The sequence below is a fragment of the Chiloscyllium punctatum genome, chromosome 19 (genome assembly GCF_047496795.1).
Source record: "Chiloscyllium punctatum isolate Juve2018m chromosome 19, sChiPun1.3, whole genome shotgun sequence".
Lineage (NCBI taxonomy): Eukaryota > Metazoa > Chordata > Chondrichthyes > Orectolobiformes > Hemiscylliidae > Chiloscyllium > Chiloscyllium punctatum.
The window spans coordinates 58821497-58839015 of NC_092757.1; the positions used below are offsets into that span (position 1 = coordinate 58821497).

The window sequence follows — 17519 nt, forward strand, 5'->3', positions numbered from 1 at the left end:
ATGTTTGCCCTAAACACATACATGTAAAAACAGATCTCAATGCCTCTCATTTGCGTTGCAGGTTCTCTGCAAGATGTTCTTCTGAAAGTCAATGTTAGAGAAAAGGGTGCTTACTAACTTTTTATTTGATTGATTTACTTTCTACACAACAATTTTATCCCATTCACAGCAGATGGTAGGTAGCATTTGTTGGTAATCCCCAATTACCCTTGAAAATGTGATAACTTGGTGGTCCACTCACATTGGTGTTCGAAAGTGAGTTCTGGGATGTAGCTTCAGTGATTGCGTGTGACTTGGAGGAAACTTTGAAAGTGGTGGTGATCCCATGATCCTTTTGCCATTGTCCTTCTCAGCGGTAAAGGCTGAAAGGTTGGAAGGTGCTATTAAAAGAACCGTGGCAAATTGCTGTAAGTGTAAATTTACACACTGTTGCTGCAGTGCTTTGGTAATGTGGAGAATGAATGTTTAAAGTGGTGCTGAGTCCTGGATGGTTTCTAGGTTCTTGAGTACTGCTGGGATCTGCATTAATTCAGGCAAGTGGAAAGTGCTTCATTACACTCCCTTTTTTTAGCTTTTAAATAGTAGAACAGGTGTGGGGTGTCAGGAAGTGAGTTAGACATCATAGATGCCCCAGCCTCTGACTTGCCCTTGTACAAAGATTTATGTTCCATGCACTAAGTGCTGGGTTGGGAATCTTCAGGGTGACTTACTGTGACTCACTTGAGTGGGAAAGCTTGTTGAATCAAGCCTTGATACTGAAATCCTGCCTGACTGGAAGCTACTAGCCAATCATAAGTCAGCAGTTTCCAGGTCCTGAAGATCACTGCAGAAGATCCAGGCAAGAAGTTGGGTTGGTAGGGGTCAGTAAGTGTTGGGTTGGTAGGGGTCAGTACGGGTCATGGACAAGGGCAAGAGCTGGACATCAACAGTTATTTCCTTCCTCTCTATTCCTGTCCCCAGTTGTTCCAAACTGAGGAAAGTGAAATATCTATCCTGACCTGCTAGGCACGCAGATGTATTTCTCCAGTAAAGAAAACCACCACTTTTTTCCCAGCCATTAATTTGTCCATTGGCAACTTGAGGCCGTTGGGTGGTCATTAATTCACCATTTTAGGTCCATTAATAGGTGCTGAGTCAAGGTCACCCATGGATTATCTCACCCAGCCCCTAATTGCTGAGATAGATGAGGTTCTCTCTGCAGCTAACATGCCCAAAGATTTACCTTTTTCACCACCTTCAGGGAGGCGATAATCATGACTGCAGTATATATATAGCCAGTCCTGTTAAATTTCTTGTCACTACTAACGCCCAGAATATCACAATCTGATTTGAAACTACCATTAAAAATACTTAGGTTGAGCATGCATCCAATTTGAATGGGTCAATCAAATCATTAAGGCTAATCACAGATATTTCCATCTTTTCTTAAAATGTAAAGCTGTCTTGTCTCTTCTGCTTTCTGATATCTTATGTATTTCTTAGCACCTGACTTTGGAAACAGGCTACGGTTCCTGAAATAATACTAAGGATACTCATGCGATACAGTTATATTGTTGCATCACTCTAAAATGATTAAGGAACAATATTGTTTTGTATTTTTGTCTCTCTCTCACACACATACACAACACCACTTGCTATTGCATTACAGCCACTGTACCAAAGTAACATTGTATGATTCTGCACCAACACTGATGATGGAATAGTGTTTAATCAGGTAGGATGGTGCCATCTTCTCCAGCCTGATTAAGAATTAATTTCTGGGCAGCAAAGGTCCATGATCAATTGATGTCAATGAATGCCCTCAACTTGCCATTTAGTTGAGTGGGATCCACAATTCTCTACTCATGCTAGGGAACAATTACTGGTCCTACGCACCACTAAGTTGGCTTAGGCACTGGTGATATGACTTTGCTTTTTAAACAAGTGAAAGTTCATTTCGACTGCTTTTCCTAATGATGAATGAGGTACTTTCCTTGGAGTGTACAGACAGATTGGCTTAGTACCTTGTTGCAGACTAATGTAATGCTCCTGTTTCAGCTTTCCTATGCCTCTGCATAAACTTGGAAATTCATAGTGAAACTCGCTTTCATATTCAACGTAAAGCAATACTTCCACTCTAAAAGACATAGCTGGGTGTATACATTTCAAATTAGCAACAGCATTCTGGTTCTTCAATATGGACAGAGTTTCACTGATCTTTCATGTTCTATGTTTGATGGTAAACTGACCAGCTGCCTGTAGATCTGTGCCTTCGAGCCTTGCAGTTTGATGCTTTTTGGTTAAACATACACTGATATTAACCATTGCAGACTTTTAGCACCCTTGTACTGAGTTTCAATTCAGTATTAAATCCTTTCCTCTGCAAGTTGATACTTTGGAACTTCTCCCGGTGCTTTTTGACTTCAAGTAATGTTGGCTGAATTTATTCACATCTATTCTTAACTACTTGGATTTATTTCTTGTTTTCTGGGCTTTCTGTTTCAGTGGTCATGTCGCAGCTGATGATCTGCAGTATTTTCTGAAGTGCTCTACTTTTTCATACTGATAGCACTTAGCACAAGCATGCTGGACACGCAGTGTGTTTGTGCTGTTGTCTTGAACTCCTATGCCTTGTGGACAGGCTTTTGACAGTCATGAGGTGAACTGTTCACTATAGCATTCTTAGTTTCTGATCTGTCCTTGTTGCCATAAAGCTTACATGGTTAGATTAGATTACTTACAGTGTGGAAATAAGCCCTTCGGCCCAACAAGTCCACACCGACCCTCCAAAGCGCACCCACCCATACCCATTCCCCTATGTTTACCCCTGCAGCTAACACTACAGGGAATTCAGCATGGCCAATTCACCTGACCTGCACATTTTTTTTGGATTGTGGGAGGAAACTGGAGCACCCGGAAGAAACCCACGCAGACACGGGGAGAATGTGCAAACTCCACACAGTCAGTCGCCTGAGGCGGGATCAGTTAGATCAGTTCAGTTTCTGGTCAATGGTAACATCAAGTATATTGATAATGGGAGACTCAACAATGGTAATGCCATTGAATGATAAATGGTGATGAATAAATTCTGTTGTTGCAGATGATCACTGCTGGAACTTGTGTGCTGCAATTATACTTGCTACTTGTCAGCCCTAGCTTAGACGTGATCCAGGTCTTGCTGCTTACGTATCTGAAGATAGGATAGCGAAGAATGGCCTATCTACCTGCAAGGAAAAAGGAAGATGCATTCCAAGGTCTCTTTGTTTCACAGCACTCCCCAGGAGCTTACCATTAAGTATACAAGTCCTGCCCTCCTTTGCCTTTCCACCTCAAACATTCTTTCCACATATTGGGCCCAGTTCTTAATGAGTCAAGCTTCGCAGAAAGAGACATGATGTAAGAAATGCCGAAGATGACTGTTGCAAGCAAGTTTCTTCAGGATCATGTTTTACTCCTGTCACTACGGAAATAACTCCACAGAAACCAATACTCTACCAGCAAGTCACCCTTTATTTACACATGAACATTCCTTGACTTTCGTACTGCCTGACTCAGAGTCAGAGTCAGGTACCAGATGTCAGCTTTTCTGACGTGCACCACATGTATACAAACCCACCGACTCCCACAGCTACCTGGATTACACCTCTTCCCACCCTACCTCTTGCAAAAATGCCATCCCGTATTCCCAATTCCTCCGCCTCCACCGTATCTGCTCCCAGGAGGACCAGTTCCACCACAGAACACACCAGATGGCCTCCTTCTTTAGAGACCGCAATTTCCCTTCCCACATGGTTAAAGATGCCTTCCAACGCATCTCGTCCACATCCCGCACCTCCGCCTTCAGACCCCACCCCTCCAACCGTAACAAGGACAGAACCCCCCTGGTGCTCACCTTCCACTCTACCAACCTTCACATAAACCAAATCATCTGCTGACATTTCCGCCACCTCCAAAAAGACCCCACCACCAGGGATATATTTCCCTCCCCACCCCCTTCCGCCTTCCGCAAAGACCGTTCCTCCATGAATACCTGGTCAGGTCCACACCCCCCTACATCCCACCCTCCCATTCTGGCACTTTCCCCTGCCACCGCAGGAACTGTAAAACCTGCGCCCACAACTCCTCCCTCACCTCTATCTAAGGCCCTAAAGAAGCCTTCCACTTCCATCAAAGTTTTACTTGCACATCCACTAATATCATTTATTGTATGCGTTGCTCCTGATGCGGTCTCCTCTACACTGGGGAGACTGGGCGCCTCCTAGCAGAGCGCTTTAGGGAACATCTCCAGAACACCCGCACCAATCAACCACACCGCCCCGTGGCCCAAAATTTTAACGCCCCCTCCCACTCTGCCGAGGACATGGAGGTCCTGGGCCTCCTTCACTGCCACTCCCTCACCACCAGACGCCTGGAGGAAGAACGCCTCATCTTCCGCCTCAGAACACTTCAACCCCAGGGCTTCAATGTGGACTTCAACAGTTTCCTCATTTCCCCTTCCCCCACCTCACCCTAGTTCCAAACTTCCAGCTCAGCACTGTCCTCATGACTTGTCCGGACTTGTCCTACCTGCCTATCTCCTTTTCCACCTATCCACTCCACCCTCTCCTCCCTGACCTATCACCTTCATCCCCTCCCCCACTCACCTATTGTACTCTATACTACTTTCTCCCCACCCCCACCCTCCTCTAGCTTATCTCTCCATGCTTCAGGCTCATTGCCTTTACTGCTAATGAAGGGCTTTTGCCCGAAACGTCGATTTTGAAGCTCCTTGGATGCGGCCTGAACTGCTATGCTCTTCCAGCACTACTAATCCAGAATCTGGTTTCCAGCATCTGCAGCCATTGTTTTTACCTTGTATACATCGGCCAGGTGTCCCTGATTGGATCAGATTAACTGCCCCAGTCATGGGATTCATATTCTATGATGTCCAGGTGACTGACCTTGTGCAGTCATTACAGTGTATTTTGATGAGAGTTTAAAGATTAATCACTCACATTCTATGAAACCTATACAGAATGACTTGGTAGCTACAACTAAATGGGCAGCCAGAAGTGAGGCTATTTATTTTACATTTTACACAGTCATCAAAGAACATCCATGTTGAAGTAACCCAGAAGCATTCTAACAATTTGATGTCATGTGACAAACTATTAAAGGTCTTGGATTAATGACATCTCTAGATAATGCAAATCTTTTTACAGCTAAAATAATTAGAGACATAGAACCATACAGCTGTACAGCATGGAACCAGAACCTTCAGTCTAACTAATCCATGCCGACCAGATATCCTAAATTAATCTAGTCCCAACTGCCAATATTTGACCCAAATCCCTCCAAACTCTTTCTATTCATTTTCTCATCCAGGTGCATTTTAAATGTTTAATTGTACTAGCCTCCTCTTCCACCACTTCCTCTGGCTGCTCATTCCATACACAGAACACCCTCTGCATGAAAACGTTGTCCCTTATGTCCCTTTCAAATCTTTCCCTTGTCACCTCAAACCCATGTCCACTAATTTTGGACTCCCCTACCCTGGGGAAAAGATCTTGCCTTTGCATCCTATCTATGCCCCTCATGATTTTATAGTGTCTCCTCTAGCCTCTGATGATCCAGGGAAAATAGCCAGCCTATTCAGCCTCCCCCAGTAGCTCAATCCCTCCTACCCTGGCAATATTCTGTAAATTTGTTCTCAATCCTTTTATGTTTTACAATATTATTCCCATAGCAGGGAGACCAGAATTCCGAAAGTGGCCTAACCGACATCCTGTACAGTCACAATATGACCTCCTAACCCCTATAATCAATGCACTGACCAATAAAGGCAAGCATACCACATGCCTTCTTCATTATCCTCTCTCACTGCAACTCCACTTTCAAGGAAAATTAAACTTGCACTTCAAGATCTCTTTGTTTAGCAACATTCCCCAGGACCTTAACATTAAGTAGATCAGTCCTGCCCTCGTTTGCCTTTCCACCTCACATTTATCTAAATTAAACTTCATCTGCCACTCAGCCCATCCAATCTGCAAATTTATTTCAATTCACTCAGTGCAAGTACAAACCATTAACTAATTTACAGTATTTTGGTTAACAGGGTCCAACTGGATAACACAATATGGAGAGATATAAAATTTTTGATAGTGAATTACAATTGGAAAAGGCACGGAGCAAAGATATTGTGTGACGTAATAAATGGGGAAATCATAGATCAGGAGAACAATTCTCCATTCTTCACAAAATTTTCTTGATGGATCTTTTGTAGTATGCAGGACCATCTGAATCAAAAATCATAAAACCCAAAAAAACCCCAAAAATCCTTAAGATTGGAAAAACATGGTAAATATGCAGTAGCTAGAGAAGAGGAAAAGACGAAGGTGCTGACTTGTCAAAGGATGTGATTCCATGATAGCCTAGCTCCCAGAGCCTTCGATGCTGTCTTTAAGGCCAAACCCAAGGAAAATAAATTGATAGGTATTCATTGCACTGGCAAGTTGACAATGCACTTGATCACAATGTTACAGAGCATGGAGGAGATTGACTGCATTTACAGTATAACGTGACCAAAATGGAAAACTACAATTATATATTAAAACATTCCAACAGATTGCATTGCTAAACTAGCAATGATGATTCAATTCAGCTCATCATCATGAATATAAAATGCTAATACCCAGTGGTCAATCTAGCTGAAAAGTTTCCTGAAACAGTTCTTGATGCATCCCATGAAGCTAACTCTGATAGACCTCCTGAAATGCCAGAACAACTTACAACCTTAAAATGCCAAATAAACCCATCAGATGGTCAAACTTTTGGTTTCAAAGACATAGTAGTATTATGAAGATTACCTCCCATAAAGCTTAAGCTGCTGGTTTCATTTTCTGCAAGAACATATGGTGAAATGGAAGTTCAAATGAGTTAATTCCTTGACTGAATTAATAGCAATGTCGTGCAGAAAGGAACAAGCTTATTCTGTCACTTGGATGTGATATTTAGATTGATGGTTATGTTTTTGTTTGGAAATGTGATGTTTTCTAAGGAATCATCCATTGTACACCTTTTTCAATAGTAATTCACTCTCAAAATTATGTCTCTCTATGTGCCCATTTTGTTTTATCCAGTTGGATTGTGTTAACCAAAATACTGCAAATTAATTTTTTTTAGTACTTTCACTGAATTGTATGAAACAATTTTGCATAAGAATTTTGCTGTATTGTTCTTCACATACATTTAGATTTGACATGAACAAATGAGTGGGCTATGTATAGAGCATGAAAATAGTGGTTCAAAATGTAGTAGTAGTTGCATGTGGCACGGAACACCATGGAGGAAAATTATTTAACTCCTGAACATATTCAAGGCTCAGTTAGACAGATTTTTGATTCACATGGAAGGCACAAGACTAAAGGGCACAGGCTGGAAAGTGATATTATGGATAAAATTCAGATCAGCAATAAAGGGATATACATTTTACTTGAACATCTGCTGGGAGCTGCAGCATAAAATGAATCTGCCATTGGACTGAGTGAAGAATGACCGACCATGTTGGAATGCAGACATGCATGGAAGGTCTTGGCGAAGGCTTTGAAAAGGAGAAATGATTACGTAAGTCTATCATGGCCAAAACATTTTGAAAGCAGTCAGAACATACAGTTGTAGAGGCCAATGACCTTGTTCTACAGTATGCATAATGGTCAGAATCATTGAATGCATCATCAAATGTTATTTTATGTATATTGTCAATAGCCAATGTCACTGCGAGGACCGCACAAACAACAGGCATTCAACCCATCAAGATTGCTTCATCATTCAATTAGATCTTGGTTGATCAGCTACCTCAATGTCACTTTGCCAGTCAATTCTAGATATCCATCAGTTCTGTCTTGGACATGTTGAGCTTACACAACCTCCTGGGATTGTGAATTTGAAAGATTCACCACCTTCTGAGTGAAGACATTCTTCATCACCACAGACTTAAATGGCTTACTCCTTAACCTGAGATTAGATTCCCTGGTTATTCACTCATCAGCCAAGGAAACATCATTGTTACACCGATTATGCCTTGTATGTATTTTGTTAGCACCAATGAGCTCATCTCTCATTCTTTGAAATTCTAGAAAGTACAGGGTCAGTTTTCTCAATCACTTCTCATCAGACAATCTTGTCATCCCAGCGATCGGTCTGGTGAACGTTGCTGCATTCTCTCTGTGAAAAGTACATCCTTTCTTCAATCTCAGGCTTACTGAGGCTCTATATAACTGCAGCAAGACATTTTTAATAAACTGCTTGTGATGAAGGTTAGCATAACATTCACCTTCTTTATTGAATATTGCACTTACCTGTTTTAATATTACTATTACCTAATAACTATTCCTAATTTCTTTCAGTTCCTCAGTTTTGCAAGTCCATCTGTCTCTGAACTCAAACAGGGCAAGTTAACCTCATTTGTATTCCAAAGATATGCTTCTCGATAGCAGCAGTAAACCAGTCCTAATATGGAACATAACACACTGTCAGCAGAATCCCTAAGGTAGCACAGTTTTACCTATTGAGAAATTGCAACACAATAGTGGGTATGGACCCGAGAGAGGACTCTACTTCCTCAAACATCATGGCTGGGAACAATAAATAAAAACAGACTACTTGAGCTTTGCTGCTACTAGGAATGTTGTGTAACTAACACTTCTTTCAGAGCAAACCATGTCACAAGCTGTCCGGAAGATATCCAAGGTCAGGGTATTAGTACAAACTAGAACAGTTGAGTAGATGTAAATATCTGAATACAATTCTTATTACACACAGCTATCGTATCACTTAGAAATACCAACGACTCCCTGGTCTACATCAGAGTTAGGATGTAATCCTTGAAGTTTTTTTTAAGTCAATGCAGTAATATCATTCCCACAATTTTCAAATGGCCTACTCAGACCAAAACTGGCAGTTCTTCAACTTGATTGAAGTGGACTTCCATGCATTCACATGACAAAAGCAGAATAGGACTGACATTGAGACACATTCGATGCTGCACTGTCGCAATCTGGAAAGCAAGCATGGAGGCATGCCGACAATGATGGAATCTGCAATTGAAGCTAAGGCATACCCGTTTCATTAATTAAAAGACCGAACCCAGAGTAAAGATTCTGAATGAACTCAGAACAGCTGGAAGTCAAGGTGTATGGACTAGACAGATGATGTGCCAATGACGATTGGTTAAATCTTTTTCAGAATAACCACAGTGACTGCTATTGTTTGGGCAATGCAGCCTGGGTTTTGAAAATTTACACCTTTCATTACATATTAACCCAGCAACTTGTAAAATTTTCAAAATTACATGTATCATTTGTCATGTTCCTCTTTTGTTGATTTACAGATTAAAATGTCATCCATGTGACATAAGGCCATAATACCATAGAATGGGCCATGTGACCCCTTGAGCTTGCTCCGCTATCAGTAGGGTCATGGTTGATCCTACTTTCCTCATGTCCATTCCTCAAAATGCTTGATTCCCTTAGTAATTAAGAATTTAACTATCTAAGCCTCTGCCCCACAACTCTCTGTGGCAGAGTTCCAAAGTCACTGAACCCTCTGTAGAAGAAATTCCTCTTCATCCCAGTCTTAAATTAGTGCCCCTTTATTCTGAGACTATGTCCTGTGGTCCTGGACTCATCATGAATGGAGACATTCTCTCACCGTTTATCCTTCAGGATTCTATACATTTCTATGAGATTACTTCTCATTCTTCTGCACACCAATGAGTGAAGTCCCAAGCATTTAGCCTTCGCTCATAAAACAATTTCTTGATAAGATCCTAGTGCACCTTATCAGAACTGCCTTGAATGAAATAATAACTTTTCTTAAATAAGGAGATCAAAACTGCTCACAGTATTCCAGCTATGGTCTCACCAGCAGCCGGTACAGTTGAAGTAAGACTTCCCTACTCATTTACTCCAACCCCCTTGAAATAAGGTCCAACAATCCATTATCCTTCCTAATTACCTGCTGCACCTTAATGCAAGCTTTGTGCGTTTTATGCACAAGTAGCCGCAAGTCCCTTTGTGTTGCATCTTTCTATAGTTTTTCCCCATTTCATTAATACAGATGTTTTGTTCTCCCTCCCAAAATAAACAATTTCACGCTTTCACACATCATACTCCATTCGTTAACTTTTTTCATCATTTACTAAACCTGTCAATATCTCTCTGTTAACTTTGTATCCCTGTTGCAACTTGCCTTTCAACATATTTTTGTGACATCTGCACATTTGGTTACATTACATTTGCTGCCTTTCCGTGACCAAATTTGTTCCATATGTTGCCTTCCACATTTCCTGAGATTTTGGAAACTGTCCTTTGGAAACATTCTGATGCAGCTGTGATTCTAAAAAGGTAGATAGTTGAAACAACATTATCCTTGAGGGCAGCACGGTGGCTCACAGCACTAGGGACCTGAGTTCGATTCCCGCCTTGGGTGACTGTCTGTGTGGAGTTTGCACATTCATCCCGTGTCTGCGTGGGTTTCCTCCGGGTACTTCAGTTTCCTACCACAGTCCAAAGATGTGCAGGTCAGGTGAATTGGCTATGCTAAGTGTTAGGTGCATTAGTCGGTTGGGTAGGGGAATGGGTCTGGGTGGGTTACTCTTCAGAGGGCCAGTGTGAACTTGTTGGGCTGAAGGGCCTGTTTCCATACCATAGGTAATCTAATCTAAGGATTATGATAGTAGTTAAAAGTTTGAACTCCTTATCTACTGGCAATTGATAGGTTCTGCTGTTTAGTCTGGCTTGAAGACTGTGCTGTTCACAATTTTAGTTAGGTTCTCATCAACAGACACCATTGGTTGTATCTGTCATTGCAATACATTATTGAAATCTGTCAAGTCATGTAAATTTTAATGGATTCACTCAGTTTGGAACTAATACTATAGCAGACCACCATATGGTTAATTCAGTAACTGGAGAAATAGTTTCTTGCTGAAACATCACTGTGATTTCACTTCTTACCGTCTTCAGAAGTGAGTGAGAGACATTCCTGGCGTAAACAAATATAATGTATTTGGCACCTTCCTTTTGTGTGATATAGTATGCTGTGTTTATACAGTTTTACCTGATGTCTGAAGGATTTTGGAAATTGTCTCAAATGTACTTGTTCCTGTTTGTTGACTCTTTCCACTTTAAGGATGAGGTTCAGACCTATACATGCTTTCCTTCTTATCAGTGTGTATAGCGAGTTATGAATTTCAGACAATGTTTCTGAAATTCCTCTGTATTTATGCCTCAAAGCTGCATTCTTCAAATGGAATGTTCTAAATGGTCTACTCCTGCTCCAGTCTTTCTAAGCCTGTGTGGGACCTCTACATTCTGGAAACCCCCTGGGTGGCATAACACGGAGTTGAGGTTTCTGTCTCTTGCAGTGTTATGTATGCTACGTGCTGGGCTGTCCTTGGAGATTTCCTCCCTGTGATACAATTACTGGCTAGCCTCAAAGTCCTTCACCAGCCAGTGCTGCTACTGTGCTTCTCCTCAAACTTTTTCTTGCCATTCACTGCCATTTTCAGAATCTCACCCCCAATTATCAACATTTAGGAATACTGCTAGCAGCCTCTTGGGACAGATGAGGACTGAACACAGTGGGAGTGCAAGCTGTTAATATTTATTAACTATGAACTATATATAGAAGAATGTTGGAGCAGATCATATGTAGTGTCTTTTTTCCACCAGCACTCAGTTCCAAGTGATCTAACATAATTACACAGTTCCTAATGCACATACTCAGGAGATATTGATGAAGAATATTAGTACAGTCAACTACCATTACCTTTCCACAACAGTATCTCTTCAAATCCAAGTGCTGGAAGAATATGGATGAGAAACTTGTAGCAGCTTAAAATGTATTAAGGCATTGAAGCTGGAGGTGTAGTGGAGCAAATAACTAGCTGAAGAGAAGTTCTGGTGAATGGAAACTAAAGAGTAGAGATTTTGCGAATAAAACTATCAGTGAATTGGGGGAAATCAACGTCTTCCCAGATATGAATCCATAAACAGATAACATTGGGGAATGGAAGGGAAGGTGATGGTAGGTAACAGCAGGCAGTGATTAGTGATAGTTTTATCTGTAACTGATACAATGTGAATAGCAAGACCACATGAGGTGCTAAAGGGATGATATGACAAAGTTTGGAGAATCTAAAAGGGAGAGATTTAAGGAACGAGAGGTAATAATATTGCAAGCTTCCACCGTGCCTGTTAGTCTTCCACAACTACTAGTGTAAAAGCAGTGATTGCCATTATTCACTTGTCATATCCAATGATCAAACATAGGAATATGAGAAGGGAATTCAGCCCCTTAAATCTGCTCTCTCATTTAAATTAGTCATGGCTAATTTATAACAAATCATTTATAATTTTTCATCAATATTGTTTGATACCCTTACTTATTAAAATTCGATTAATGTCATTTTGCATAAATTTTTACCTATTTCAACATTCACAGCCTTTTGGAAAAATACCAAATTTACACTACCTTTGACATACATCACTTGACAAATGCAGATGCTGGAAACCAGATTTTGGATTAGTGGTGCTTGAAGAGCACAGCAGTTCAGGCAGCATCCGAGGAGCAGCAAAATCGACGTTTCAGGCAAAAGCCCTTCATCAGGAACAAAGGCTTCATCCCCTTCCCACTCACCTATTGTACTCCATGCTACTTTCTCCCCACCCCCACCCTCCTCTAGCTTATCTCTCCATGCTTCAGGCTCTCTGCCTTTATTCCTGATGAAGGGCTTTTGCCCGAAACGTCGATTTTGCTGCTCCTCGGATGCTGCCTGAACTGCTGTGCTCTTCCAGCACCACTAATCCAAAAATTACCTATAAATTCTTCATTTGGCGCTGTTCCCTATGCACAAGAAACTGAAATAAATATATCAATATTGTGTTGTGAAAGAAGCAGTAACCAAAGATGCCATTATGTAAGTCTTGAAAGATGATGGTTAATTCTAATAATCTCTAGGTACAAATGTCAGGGGGTGGTCACTGTTGAAACAGTGAAACAATGGTCACTGTTGAAATAATGGAATACTGCAAAAAGAGCTAAACTCAAAAACTAACAGATCGAGTATCAAAACAAGCCACAAACATAAAAGACTATTTGAAAATAGTCAAATAAATATTATTGATTTAAGAATAGAAGATTATATTCAGATAGAACATTTTAGTGAGAGAGAATAATATTGAACAAATTGTGACTCTATTACTGCCTCTGGTGCTATTTGTCTTTGCTCTGATTCCTACTTCTGTACTTTTTTTGACAAGTTTCTCATCAAAAGCGTATTTACTACTGCAAGAGCATGTTATTTCAGTCTATGTCCATGATTGGATGTTCTCTGCTCAATTTTCTTATGGCAAGATGCTTTTTGTTTTCCTCTGGACAAATGCCCTGCAATAAATAACTGGCAGAATTAAAGAAGTTGGAGCTCTGTGTACCCAGTTAACTACAATGTCTGCTCTTAGACTTCTCAAAGACAAACTGCAGAATGATATTTCTTTCAAAAGTCAATTCCAAACTTGCTTTCAGGCAGTATAGCAAGAGTGTTGCAGTATATTAAATGTATTTCTTCTTCAATAATGATTAAACTCATTGTTACATGTATTTAAAGCTTTAGAAAAATTGTCTGTGCTCAATAATGCACTAAAATTCAATGCTATTACAAATGACAAAAGTAGAAATACTTGCCTCCAAATTTAGCAGCTTTAGCGGCTGCGTATCCACCTGTAACACAAAGTATTGACCAGTTATAATGGAAAGAACAACAGCTACTTATAGAGGGCGACATTGTGAAATTTTATGATGGCAGTGAGAAATTCCTCATTCCTCATTAGCCGATACTGGAAATATACAAAATTAGTGCAAAAAAAATCAAATCCAAAAAAGAAAATCTAGGAATATCTAAGATCAGAAGAAAACAAAGAACTGCGAATGCCAGAAGTCTGAAACAAAAACAAAAATTGCTGGAGAAACTCAGCAAGTATGGCAGCATCTGTGGGTAGAATACAGAGTCAGTGCTTCAAGTCCAGTGACTCTTTATTAGAATCTATTACAGATTTTGGAACAAAATGAAGTCCACTTGTCAATTAACAATATCCCTTAACATCAAGCGTGTGTAGATAATTGAGACAATTCTTTCCAAAGGGTCACCATAGGGTTGTGTCTTATGACAGTTTCCACCGAATCACAGGTGAGTATTATAGCAACTAACACTAGTATCATCTTGGTGCTGAAGTCAAAATTGGTAGGTGCCATTATGATGCCTTTATGTCCAGAACTCAGTTCAAATACAGAGCAACAAGAATGTTGAAGCTTCAGGATTAGTGGACTGGATGTATGCTATGATAATGCACTGAAATAAAGTGAAACACAATACAGTTGTCAGCAGAAATACATTCTAAGTGCATTTCAAAACTTGGAATAATATTTTCATTCAGACTATCTCAAGCATCTGAACTATCATGAGAGATGAAATTACCTGAAATGCCTCCTGGAACCTGGCCTGGTATGCCTCCTGGAACCTGGCCTGGTACACCCCCTGGAACCTGGCCTGGTACACCCCCTGGAATGCCAGAACAGGGAGTTACATTCATTAGATGAAATGATTATCTACAACCTAGAGTATTAAAGAGATGGCTATCGAGACAGTAATGTGTGAGTGGATTTTCTTCACAAGTTATAGACTCTGGAAGTGATCTCAGTAGATTAGGAAGTGGCAAATAGAACCTCACTATTTTAAGAAAGGAAGGGGAGAAAAAGAACAGAGAACTATAGACCTGTTAACCTAACATCAGTTGTCAGCAAAATGCTAAAATCTATAATAAAGGGATTAAATAAGACACTTAGAAAACTAGATCAACCTCATGTCCTCAACTTTTGGATATGCAGATCTGTGAATACACCTGCATGACTGCAAGTGTAATAACATTCCCAATTCATTACCACTGTTGGTGAGTTTTAGGCAGCCTTCTTCTGAGAATTAAATGCATCATAAGACATGGTTGGGATATTGATATAACGGGTTTATAGATCTTGCTTCTGCAGTGGGTACTTCTCTTTGGGTTCTAATCCCTTAACTGAGAGCTTAATTTTCCATTTTAGTTTTGGTTCTTTCAAATATGTATGTTTGCCCTATGTACATACATGTAAAAACAGATCTCAATGCCTCTCATTTGTGTTGCAGGTTCTCTGCAAGACATTCTTCTGCAAGTCAATGTTAGAGAAAAGGGTGGTTATTAATTTTTTATTTGATTGATTCACCTTCTACACAACAATTTTATCTCATTCACAACAGATGGTAGGTAGCACTTGTTGTTCATCCCAATTATCCTTGAAAATGTGATAACTTGGTGGTCCACCCACATTGGTGTTAGAAAGGGAGTCCTGGGATGCTTCAGTGATGGTGTGTGATTTGAAGGAAACTTTGAAGATGGTGGTGATCCAGTGATCCTATTTCCTTTGTTCTTCTCAGCGGTAAAGGCTGAAAGGTTGGAAGGTGCTATTAAAAGAACCGTGGAAAATTGCTGTAAGTGTAAATTTACACATTGTTGCTGCAGTGTAGAAAATGAATGTTTAAAGTGGTGCTGAGTCTCGGATGGTTTCTAGCTTCTTGAGTACTGCCGGGAGCTGCATTAATTCAGGCAAGTGGAGAGTGCTTCATTACACCCCCTTTCTTTGCCTTCTAAATAGTAAAAAGGGTGTGGGGAGTCAAGAAGTGAGTTAGACTTCATTGGTGCCCCAGCCTCTGACTGGCCCTTGTACACAGATTTAGTGTTCCATGCACTAAATGCTGGGTTGGGAATATTCAACGCAACTTACTGTGACTCGCTTGAGTGGGAAAGCTTGTTGAATCAAGTCCTGCCTGACTGGAAGCTACTAGCCAATCATAAGTCAGCAGTTTCCAGGTCCTGAAAATCACTGCAGGAAATCCAGGCAAGAAGTTGGGTTGGTAGGGGTAAGTAAGTGTTGGGTTAGTAGGGGTCAGCAGGGGTCATGGACAAGGGCAAGAGCTGGACATCAACAATTGTTCCGTTTCTCCCTATTCCTGTCCCCAGTTGATCCAGACTGAGGAAAGTGAAACATCTCTCCTGGCCTGGCAGGCAGGCCTATTTCTCCAGGAAAGAAAACCACCACTTTTTCTTTTTCCCAGCCACAAAGATGATTATTAATTGGGCCATTGGTAACTTGAGGCCCTTGGGTTGTCATTAAGTCACCATTTTGTGTTCCTTAATAGGTGCTGAGTCAAGAAGGTCACCTATGAACTCTTTCACCCAAAAATTAATTGCTGAGATATAAGAGTTTCTCTCTGACGCCAACAAGCCCAATGATTTATCCATCCAGGCAGGCAAAAATCAGGACCTCAGTTTGACTCTTTTAGGTGAAACATCCACTGATTTTAACCATTGCAGACCTTTAATTGATACTGAAACAACCACCCTTATATTGAGTTTCAATTCAGTTCTAAATCTTTTTCTCTGCAACATGATACTTCAGAACCTCTCCTACTTCTCTTTGACTTCAAGTAATGTTGGCTAATTTTGTTGACATCTATTCTTGACTTCTCTGATTTATTCATTTTCATTGGTTTCTTGTTTTCTGGAAATTTCTCTGAGTGGGACTCGTTCTATGCTTCTGTGGTCATGTCGCAGCTGATGATCTATAATATTTTCTGAAGTGCTTTACTTTTTCATACTGATAGCACTGTGCTTGTGCAGTTCCCTTGAACCCCTATGCCTTGTGGACAGGCATAGGGGTTCAAGGCAACAGCACAAGCACGCTGTTGAACATGACTGCATTCTTAATTTCTAATCTGTTCTTGTTGCCATAAAAATTGTCTGGTTAGTTCAGTTCAGTTTACGGTCAATGGTAACAGCAAGGACATTGATGAGGGGGGATTCAACAATGGTAATGCCATTGAATGCTAAATGGCGATGAATAAATTCTGTTGTTGCAGATGCTCACTGCTGAAACTTGTGTGCATGCATCTACATGCTACTTGTCAGCCCTAGCTCAGATATGGTCCAGGTCTTGCTGCTTATGTATCTGAAGATACGCCTTCTTCGTTATCCTGTCTACCTGCAAATCCACTTTCCAGGGAAAATGAACCTGCATTCCAAGGTCTCTTGTTTAGCAACACACTCCAGGAGCTTACCATTAAGTATATAAGTCCTGACTCACTTGCCTTTCCACCTCAAACAAACATTTTTTCTACACTGGGCCCAGTTCCACAGAAACCAATATCCAACACCAAGTCACCCTTTATTTACACAAGAACATTTACCTTGACCTTTGTACTGTCTTACACAGAGTCAGGTACCAGATGACAGTCACCATCTTGTTTACATCAGCCAGGTCTCCCTGATTGCATCAGATTAACTGCCCCAATCAGGGAACCCATATTCTATGATGTCCAGCTGGTTGACCTTGTGCAATCACTGCAGTGTATTTTGATGACAGTTTAAAGGTGAATCATATTCTGCAAAACTTACACAGAATGATTGGGTAGC

General features: G+C 40.7%; 1 protein-coding gene across 10 annotated transcripts in view; it reads right to left on the minus strand.

The window, feature by feature from the left end:
- The window catches only part of elna (elastin a), a 275816-nt gene that overhangs the window by 138264 nt on the left and 120033 nt on the right, over positions 1-17519 (minus strand). For all 10 annotated transcript variants that reach the window (XM_072589478.1, XM_072589481.1, XM_072589479.1 and 7 more), the window contains exons 13-14: positions 14492-14575; positions 13702-13737 (exon numbers count right to left, since the gene is read on the minus strand). In XM_072589478.1, the coding sequence (XP_072445579.1) occupies positions 13702-13737; positions 14492-14575 (120 nt within the window). The remainder of the gene's footprint in view (positions 1-13701; positions 13738-14491; positions 14576-17519) is intronic.